Below are 10908 nucleotides of genomic sequence, written 5' to 3'. Positions count from 1 at the left end.
CTTGTTACTACTTGTTTTATAGTTTAACATCACAGGAATATAGCACGGAAAAAAAATCCAGCCTCACCTCAGCTAAATCTTGAAAGATAAGACATCTTCTGGGTACCATTCAACGTCTTAATGTATAAGTTACGTAAATAAGCCCTTTGTTTTAGTCCAGTTGGACAAAGCGTGGCTTTTAATTCAAATACTCATCACAAATCTAAGCTACACCCTACATATTTTAGATTCTCTACTGTAACTGCTAATGGAGACCTTGCTTCACCATCATTTTAACAACAATGATGATGGTGGTGATAGGGGGGGATTGTGTGTGTGTGTGTGTGTGTGTGTGTGTGTGTGTGTGTGTGTATTTTATGTGTAAATATCTGCCTGTGTAGTATGAAGAAGAATCAGTAATTGTAGAGTAGAAATAACAGTAAGCTTTAAATGAAAATACTTTTGACTATGTTAGCGATGGAGAAATGGACCAGATAGGGAGGAAATGGGGAGAAGACTAGAAAGAAAAAGGGGGGGAAACGGGAGTAGAAGGAGAGAAAGATAGAAGGCAGGGAAAGAAGAAAGAGAGTAAGAAGGGAGAAAAACTAGACTGACCCCGAGGACCCTCATTTGAGGTCGTTCATGACGCATCACAGCCATCTGTACATAACACAAGAAATGAGAATGTGTACTTCGAAGAGAAATTCGTGTTTGGAGTTTTCTAACATCAGAGTAGATTTGGAGCTTACAGCATATCTATACGGTGTCCTTTCAATACAAAGATAATGTTACTGACCCATTGCTAAAAAATACATGGATTTTGACACATTGTTCTGGAAATAGACATGGATTTCCATACCACTCATGCCAATTACCTGCTCTTTCTTCTGCCTAATAACCTACATCACCAGGATGGAAGACTGGAGCTGAGATTTACTCCAAGTCTACGTAACTGAACAAAAGCAACCGGTCTGTCCAGTGACCAAAGCGCAGATGCTAAACATCCGTACCTGTCCATCGGTTCCAATGGTGCCTCCACAGTCCGTGAGCAGCTCTGACATGTCATAGTAGCTAACGAACTCCCATAAGCAGGCTTCCAGGTTCAGATTTCGGTAGAAGCGCAAGGTATTGGAACCCCTGATAGATGAGCTGTACTGGTAAGGATACGTCTCTCCAATTATTTCTGGATTTTTGGTAGCCTCAGTCAAGAACCCGTGGTGGGTCTTTACTTCAGTATAATCCAGGAGGTTGGAGCATTTGTGGTTTCCAACTCGTGTGCCATCAGGGCTGAGGGTGAGCTCAAAGTTGGAGAGCTCCTTGGTGGAGATCACGGGGAGCATGCCTACAAGGGATTTTTGTAAATCACTGTTACCATTTTTACCGACAGCAAAGGCCTTTGAACACTTTATAATCTCTTTATCTCTGGAGAAGACAAGTGTTATAAAATACTGCAGAGCAGTGATTATAAAAGTGGTATCTTAGGACCCCGGAGGATCCCGAGAATATTTCAGGAGATCTATAACATTAAAGCTATTTTCACGACTGTAAGGTATTATTGGACTTTTCCACGCTTATTTTCTCAGTAGTGTACAGTGGAGTTTCTCAGAGGCTAAAATAAATCATATATTGCAATAGATTGAATGCAGAAGCAGACATAAGAATCCAGCTGTCTTTTATTAAGCCAGACACTAAAGATATTTTCAAAAATGTGAAACTATGCCACTCTTTTGTTTTGCTTTATAAATTGTAGTTCTTTTTCTTAAAAGTATGTTTTTCGTGTTAACACGTAATAGATTTATTCTTATTTAAAAATTAATGAATAAATACATATTTAACAATACCTCAATTTTAAATCCAGTAAATATTTATAGCTATAACTCACAAAACAAAAGGTCTTTGTGGCCATAAATAATGTTGAGGGTGTCCTCAGACCAAAAAGTTTGAAAACTACCACTATACGGTATAGGCTAAGAGTTGGCAAACCTCTTCTGTAAAGAGCCAAACTGTAAATATTGTAAGGATTTGTGGGCCACAAGGTCTCTGTTGCAACTGCTCAAAGCTGCCATTGCAGAGCCAGAGCTGCCATAGATGATTTGTAAAGGAATTCACATAACTGTGTGCAAGAAGACTTAATCACGGCCAATGGATTAGAATTTTATATAATTTTCATGTGTCATGAAATATTCTACTTTCAAAGAAGAAGAAGGTTTGGTTTCTTCCAAACATTAAAAAATGTGAAAACCATTTTTAGCTTGCAGACCATAAAAAAAAAAGGTAGAAGGCTAGATCCAGTCCATGGGACACAGTTGGTTGAGCCCTGGCATAAGCAATGCAGCAAAAAGGACTGTGAAAGGGGTCTTCTCTTGACACCTTTTCCACCTCTCCCTCTTAGATCCTCTGGCCCCGCAAAAGAACTGGTCAGCTTCTGCGGAGCTACGGCTATCGAATGTTTCAGAAAATGCTAAGTCAAGCTCTAGGAGAAGCACGAGGGACCAATCTTTCTATTAGGAAGAACTATTATAGGTCTGCCCTTCCCTGATGGTCCCTTCTGCCCTCTGCACATCTGAATCACACCTCCCATATGGGTCTAAAGGCAGGGTGGTCAAACATGGACCCAACATTACACTGTAAAGTAAGGAGGTGCAGATTTCTGTGCACCTGTGCCCACCAGCATAAATTTGGGTTTGTAATAAGCAGACAAAGCAGAATTATGTCCTTTCCATAAGGCAGGTAAATTCTACCTTGTAGTTCCTAATATTGCCTAATGCTTCCTGTCCTTTAGGTACTTAAAATATAACTAACATACTAAGTAATAATATTAATATACTTCAGGAATAAAGCGAATTAAGAGGAATAGAACTTGAAAATGTCTTCTGTACCTGAGGAAATGTTCATAAAATGTGGGTAAAGTTACTGACTCAGAAATTCTGCCCACACTTCCCTATCCAGAGAAAATGGACACAGAATTTAACATTGTTAATTGCTTTTTTTTTTTTACCTTATTTTAATGCCTAGGAAATGTCTTAGTTGTTGCAATAAATACTGGGAAAGATCTATGAGACTCCAGATATGGAAAAGCAAACAGGTGTTGAAGGCAGGGACTGAGATTCCAAATCGCTTTCCTGTAAGTCCAAGCTCAAGAGTTTTGAAGGCACACTGTGCCGTGTCATAAAAGACAGCAAGCACGTTAACCAAAGCTTTGTTTCATTGTGTTGTGACATGTGTGAAATTTATCTAATTTTAAAGAACGTCAAAATTGTCAGACTTGAGAAAAAAACCGGGCAGAAAGAAAACAGAAACACTCAAAAGAAGCAGGACTTGAAGCTTAAGTTGCAAACTGAGCATTTATTGTATGCTTGGTCATTCAGAAAACAGGCAGACCTCAGAGATATTGCAGGTTTGGTTCCAGACCAACGCAATGAGGCAAGTATTGAAATCAAGTGAGTCACATGAATTTTTTGTTTCCCAGTGCGTATAAAAGTTATGTTAAAATTTACTAGGATATAGAAGATGTGGTACATATACACAACGGAATATTACTCAACCATGAAAAGAATGAAATAATGCCATTTGCAGAAACTTTGGATGGACCTAGAGATTACCATACTAAGTGAAGTAAGTCAGACAAAGACAAATATCACTTATATGTGGAATCTGATAAAAAAGTGATATGAATGAATTTATTTACAAAACAGAATCAGACTCACAGAGCTCGAAATCAAATTTATGGTTACCAAAGGGGAAACGTGGGAGGAAGTGACCAATTAGGAGACTGGCTTGGGATTGACATATACACACTACTGTGTATAAAATAGATAACTAACAAGGACCTACTGTATAGCACAGGGGACTCTACTCAGTTTTCTGTAATAACCTATATGGGGAAGAATCTGAAAAAGAATGGAAAATATATACATATGTATAACTGATTCACTTTCCTGTACACCTGAAACTAACACAACATTGTGAGTCAACTATACTGCAACAAAAAAATTAAAAACAAACCATACTGTAGGCTATAAAGTGTGCAATAGCGTATGTCTAAAAAGCAAGGTACACACCTTCATTAAAAAATACTCTGTTACTAAAAAATGCTAACTATCCCAAGGGAGTCTTAATCTTTTTGCTGGTGGAGGGTTTGAAATATTGAGAGAATTACCAAAATGTGAGACAGAGACATGAAGTGAGCAGGTGGTGTTGGAAAAATGGCGCTGACAGACTTGCTGGAAGCGGGGTTGCCACCAACCTTCCATTTTTAAAAAAACGCAGTATCTGGGAAGTGCAATAAAATGAGGTCTGCCTGTGTTCAGTCAAATAAAGCAGGTAAAGAGAAGCCCAAACCACCTCCATGGATTTGCTTTCCCAAGTCACCTACCGTCTATGTGGGGCATGGTGACGGCGAGCCTGATGAGGTTGGTATACTCTGGGTCCTCGGGACCCGTGTAGCGCAATTTAGCTGAGAAGGGCTCTGCTCCCACTATCCCTGGCACCCGGGGCTGACAAAGACCTCGAGGCAAAATGAAGACATTTATGCTAAAAGAAGATAATAGACAACACTGGAAGTATATATTTTTAAATAGGCACTATGAATTTTCTGTGTACTTTAAAATTCTCTGTGAACTAAGGCACTGCTGAGAGTTGATATTATGACGAAGCAAAAGACCATCATGGGAAAAGTAATCCCAGCAGACAGTTCAATGGCTTCTTCTTAACATTTGGGGTGTTTTATAAAGTTTAAGAAAAAATAAATATTGTTCAATGTGATTTAATTTGTGCTGGACACCGTCTGTTATGGTCATATTCACAAAATCGTCTTAACATGAAGTATAAACAGGCATAGTAAAAATGATTGAAAAACAACAGGAAAAAGTAAGTGTAGCTTAATTAAATGAATGAGATTGTTACCTTAGAATTAAATCCTTAAGACTAGTCATAAAATTTACATTATTTATAATAAAACTAAAAATGCACTCATTCTAAAAAACAAAAACTAGCCTTCTTAGAATCAGAGAGCAAAATATATAGTTTTCTCTATATATGTAATTTCTTACAGTATGTGTATTATAAATTATAACTCATTGTCTAATCTATCTATCTATCTAGAATTTTAACATGAAAAACTTCCTCGTATGTTTGCTTTGAAAGCACTGTAGTGTCTTCATTTTAATACCATGGAAGAGACCGCCCGATGCTGGATCACAGTTTCCAGAGAACGAGGCAATAAATAACTTCTTTTCTGTCTGTAGAAAACAGATCAGAATCAGGCCCTAGCATCTGGGAGGTCTGCTCTATTAATTGGGGGTGACTCACTTTAAGGCATTGTTTAATTTAGTTCTGGTACCAACACAATAGTTTGGTTTTAAGAGAAATCTAAAAACCAGACATTCTAATCCTAATAAAAGAACATGGTTACTCTACGTGTTATCAATAAATATTGATCCTGAGTATATAATGGTGGGAGGTGGTACATATAACTTTTCTTGCTGCAACATATGTACATCCGAAGTGTTGTACACAAATGGAATTTTTAGAAATAGAATCTTATTAAAAGACTGTTATTTGAAAACTCTGATTTAAACATTCTTCTGCAGAGTAAAGGATTAGTTTATAAAGTGGATTTCCTGTCTCGTCAGTGTTGTCTCCGGCCACATGTATCTTCCGCCTCCACTGTGTCCGGGCCCTAGCCCTGACCTCAACCTCCCCTCTAATAACCAAGTATGGACACTAGTACACACCTCTCTACCTGGACTGTCCTTCCCCTCCTGCCCCAGCAAACTCCTGTTCAGCCAGCCACCAGCTGGGAGTGATACGGCATCACATATGAGCTGCCCTGTCCAGATCCGACCCTTGCGTACCAACTGCTTCGTCTCCTGATCTCCCTTCCTCTCCCTTTCATCCTGCCCCATTTCTCTGCTTGTAGTTCCCAGAATACTCCACGTTTTTTCATGCTTCTACGAGTCATTGCTCATGCTTGTTTTCCCCTACTGTTTTCAAGACTCAGCTTAAGCATCTCCTCTTTGATGAAACCTTTCCAGATCCACTCAGGCTAGAACCCATCACTACTACTTTTGCATTTCTGTGTCCTGTCCAGACTAAAATTTGTCTGTGTCTTCAGTTTGAGTATGGACTCCTGGAAGGCAGGAATCCTGCCTTATTTTTCATATGACAGCCAAAAGCCTGACATATGCTCAGTGATCGAAAAATGCAAAATGAATAAATATTTGTTTTCTAATGAATATTTTTGCGAAAATAGATTATCATTTAAAAATACTTATAGAGGGCTTCCCTGGTGGTGCAGGGGTTGAGAGTCTGCCTGCCGATGCAGGGGACACGGGTTTGCGCCCCGGTCCGGGAAGATCCCACATGCCGCAGAGCGGCTGGCCCGTGAACCATGGCCGCTGAGCCTGCGCGTCCGGAGCCTGTGCTCCGCAACGGGAGAGGCCACAACAGTAAGAGGCCCGCGTACCGCAAAAAAAACAAAAAAAAAAAACAAAAAAAAACCGTATAGAGTATTACGGAATACATGGGGCATTTGGAGGAATGAATAACTGGAAATTAGACATATATAACATTCCATGGTATTTCAGCGACCTTCATGTGAAAACGGCCATGCACTACCTTCTTCTCTGCCGATGGTTACGGTAGGGCTCATCAGCTCCAAGCCTTCATTGCCATCGGCATTCACAGCCCGAGCCGCACACTGCACCCTGGAGCCAGGCTGGAAGTATATGGAGTCTAAACTGATCCTCTTGGATGAAGTGAAAAAGGTGTCAAAGTCCACTTCTCTCATGGGGCTGGTGACTCCGTCGGGGCCCGCGGGTGCGCTGATCAGCCATCGGTACCGGGTCAAAGTGTCATTGATGTTCTCACTTGCACAAATGGATCCTGTTTTGTCATAGTCTGGATATTTAGGGTTGCAAGCCTATGGGAAACAAATAACTATGTTAGGGCCGCAGTTTAGAACAAGGTGGAAATTATTCCTCTTAAGTTCTCTCTCCCTTAGTGTTTTCACTGCTACTTTTTTTTCCATTTCTACATGTTATTCATGCAACTTTCAAATTCCTAGTCCTCGCGATGCTAGCTTTTATGAACTCTAATCTTGCATTTCAAACAGCTTATTGGCCGTTTCCACCTTTAACCTGATACGAGTAAAAGTGATACTCATTTCATCATCTCTCGAATCCTCAAAGTTGTCGAATCGTTCTTTTCTCTCTCCCTCTCTTCTCTCTCTCATTTTGCCCCCAACATCCAGTGGGTCAGTGAACTTGGTTGATTCTTTTTGTAGGATGTCTCTTAAGTTGGTCTTTTCCTTCCCATTCCAAGCATCACTTTTCTATCTAATTCAGGGCCTTTCTCGTCAGGTGACCACGGTTGCCATGGTAACACTCCAATACAACCCCTCTCCTCATGCCATTCTTCTGTGCAAGAGCTCCCTGCTACCCAACAAATAAAGTGCACGTTCCTTAATATAACATTTCAAGACCTCTGTAACTTGCACCGCATTATTATTTCTGCCTTGCTAATCCAATAAACATTTATTGTATACCTATTATATGTAGGTCATTACACCAGGGGTATTGCAAAGTAAGCATAAATGCGTCCCAGTTTTTGCTCACAAGGAGCTTATAATTCAAAGGTAAGAGAAGGCAATTGAAAAAGTAACTATGCCATTTGTAAGGCAACCACTTCATACAGGAATGACGTTTCCTTATGTGATTCTTTATTTTTTTATAGGTATAGGAATGCCAGAGATTTCTGTGCATTAATTTTGTATCTTGCTACTTTATCAAATTCATTGATTAGCTCTAGTCGTTTTCTGGTAGCATCTTTAGGATTCTCTATGTATAGTATCATGTCATCTGCAAACAGTGACAGCTTTACTTCTTCTTTTCCAATTTGGATTCCTTTTATTTCCTTTTCTTCTCTGATTGCTGTGGCTAAAACTTCCAAAACTATGTTTAGTGGTGAGAGTGGGCAACCTTGTCTTGTTCCTGATTGTAGTGGAAATGGTTTCAGTTTCTCACCATTGAGGATGATGTTGGCTGTGGGTTTGTCATATATGGCCTTTATTATGTTGAGGAAAGTTCCCTCTATGCCTACTTTCTGCAGAGTTTTTATCATAAATGGTGTTGAATTTTGCTGAAAGCTTTCTCTGCATCTATTGAGATGATCATATGATTTTTCTCCTTCAATTTGTTAATATAGTGTATCACATTGATTGATTTGCATGTATTGAAGAATCCCTGCATTCCTGGAATAAACCCCACTTGATCATGGTGTGTGATCCCTTTAATGTGCTGTTGGATTCTGTTTGCTAGTATTTTGTTGAGGATTTTTGCATCTATGTTCATCAGTGATATTGGCCCATAGTTTTCTTTCTTTGTGACATCTTTGTCTGGTTTTGATATCAGGGTGATGGTGGCCTCGTAGAATGAGTTTGGGAGTGTTCATCCCTCTGTTATATTTTGGAAGAGTTTGAGAAGGATAGGTGTTAGCTCTTCTCTAAATGTTTGATAGAATTTACCTGTGAAGCCATCTGGTCCTGGGCTTTGGTTTGTTGCAAGATTTTTAATCACAGTCTCAGTCTTAATTTCAGTGCTTGATATTGGTCTGTTTATATTTTCTATTTCTTCCTGGTTCAGTCTCAGAAGGTTGTGCTTTTCTGAGAATTTTCCATTTCTTCCAGGTTGTCCATTTTATTGGCATATAGCTGCTTGTAGTAATTTCTCATGATCCTATGTATTTCTGCAGTGTCAGTTGTTACTTCTACTTTTCAATTTCTAATTCTATTGATTTGAGTCTTCTCCCTTTTTTTCTTGATGAGTCTGGCTAATGGTTTATCAATTTTGTTTATCTTCTCAAAGAACCAGCTTTTAGCTTTATTGATCTTTGCTATCGTTTCCTTCATTTCTCTTTCATTTATTTCGGATCTGATCTTTATGATTTCTTTCCTTCTGCTAACTTTGGGGCTTTTTGTTCTTCTTTCTCTAATTGCTTTAGGTACAAGGTTAGGTTGTTTATTTGAGATGTTTCCTGTTTCTTAAGGTAGGATTGTATTGCTATAAACTTCCCTCTTAGAACTACTTTTGCTGCATCCCATAGGTTTTGGGTCGTTGTGTCTCCACTGTCATTTGTTTCTAGGTATTTTTTGATTTCCTCTTTGATTTCTTCAGTGATCACTTCATTATTAAGTAGTGTATGGTTTAGCCTCCATGTGTTTGCATTTTTTACAGATCTTTTCCTGTAATTGATATCTAGTCTCATAGCGTTGTGGTCGGAAAAGATACTTGATACGATTTCAATTTTCTTAAATTTACCAAGGCTTGATTTGTGACCCAAGATATGATCTATCCTGGAAAATGTTCCAGGAGCACTTGAGAAAAATGTGTATTCTGTTATTTTTGGATGGAGTGTCCTATAAATATCAATTAAGTCCATCTTGTTTAATGTATCATTTAAAGCTTGTGTTTCCTTATTTATTTTCATTTTGGATGATCTGTCCATTGGTGAAAGTGGGGTGTTAAAGTCCCCTACTATGATTGTGTTACTGTCCATTTCCCCTTTTATGGCTGCTAGCATTTGCCTTATGTACTGAGGTGCTCCTATGTTGGGTGCATAAATATTTACAATTGTTATATCTTCTTCTTGGATCGATCCCTTGATCATTATGTAGTGTCCTTCTTTGTCTCTTGTAATAGTCTTTATTTTAAAGTCTATTTTGTCTGATGTGAGAATTGCTACTCCAGCTTTCTTTTGATTTCCATTTGCATGGAATATCTTTTTCCATCCCCTCACTTTCAGTCTGTATGTGTCTCTAGGTCTGAAGTGGGTCTCTTGTAGACAGCAAATATATGGGTCTTGTTTTTGTATCCATTCAGCCAATCTGTGTCTTTTGGTTGGAACATTGAGTCCAGTTACATTTAAGGTAATTATCGATATGTATGTTCCTATTCCCATTTTCTTAACTTTTGGGTTCGTTATTGTAGGTCTTTTCCTCCTCTTGTGTTTCTTGCCTAGAGAAGTCCCTTTAGCAATTGTTGTAAAGCTGGTTTGGTGGTGCTGAACTCTCTCAGCTTTTGCTTGTCTGTAAAGGTTTTAATTTCTCCATCAAATCTGAATGAGATCCTTGCTGGTTAGAGTAATCTTGGTTGCAGGTTTTTCTCCTTCATCACTTTAAATATGTCCTGCCAGTCCCTTCTGGCTTGCAGAGTTTCTGCTGAAAGATCAGCTGTTAACCTTATGGGGATTCCCCCTTATGTGACTCTTAAACTATTGACATTTTCATTGGACGATCCCAAACCTTCCCTCACAGGTGGAGCTGCTGTTCTATCTCCTAGTTTGTGTAATGATCACATCATGCCTTATAGTAGAGTGACTGATTCTTATATATTTTTCTCTCCCTTATGTTTAAATTCCTTGAGTGTAGAGTTCATAGCTTATTTATTTTTCTCTCAGTGGCAAACCCTGAGATAATATGAGATAACACACTATGTGTACATCAGTTAGTAAACCTTTGTTGGATGAAGGAAGAAAAATAGGACCTTTACTTGATCAACAGTTTCCTTTCAAAAGTTCATAGATTAAATCCTGCAGTTTTCCCCCACTTTTATTTCATCATGACAAAGCCCATACTATATTGGTTAATGTTCATGATTATTTTAACTATTTTACAATTTTCCTCAACTTCCTACTCACCGTGATACAGACAACAGGATAACCAGACACAGGTCCAGCACTCTCTCTGGCTCTGTAAGTGTCATCATACATCAGTAAGGACACAATTTGAGGGACAGAAGGAAAAGTGACATCTGCCATGCTGTTCAATTCTTCTATGTACACAATGGCTTTGGTGGCCTAGAAGGAAAAGATAATTCTCCATGATTACTGACATATTAGACTCATGCTGCTTCTATTGTGCAGAACAATACT

The 10908-nt window shown here is 38.8% G+C and overlaps 1 protein-coding gene across 3 annotated transcripts in view; it reads right to left on the bottom strand.

The window, feature by feature from the left end:
- FREM2 (FRAS1 related extracellular matrix 2) overlaps positions 1-10908 on the bottom strand; it is a 158291-nt gene that overhangs the window by 23329 nt on the left and 124054 nt on the right. For all 3 annotated transcript variants that reach the window (XR_002176668.3, XM_019936699.3, XM_073795094.1), the window contains exons 13-16: positions 10675-10833; positions 6598-6901; positions 4355-4486; positions 990-1321 (exon numbers count right to left, since the gene is read on the bottom strand). Coding sequence is in view for 2 of the 3 variants with exons in the window: in XM_019936699.3 (XP_019792258.2) it covers positions 990-1321; positions 4355-4486; positions 6598-6901; positions 10675-10833 (927 nt within the window). In the remaining variant the exon portion in view is untranslated. The remainder of the gene's footprint in view (positions 1-989; positions 1322-4354; positions 4487-6597; positions 6902-10674; positions 10834-10908) is intronic.

Source organism: Tursiops truncatus, chromosome 18, assembly GCF_011762595.2.
Source record: "Tursiops truncatus isolate mTurTru1 chromosome 18, mTurTru1.mat.Y, whole genome shotgun sequence".
Lineage (NCBI taxonomy): Eukaryota > Metazoa > Chordata > Mammalia > Artiodactyla > Delphinidae > Tursiops > Tursiops truncatus.
The sequence above is the reverse complement of the archived record's forward strand: the minus strand, read 5'-3'. Positions and strand labels throughout refer to the sequence as shown.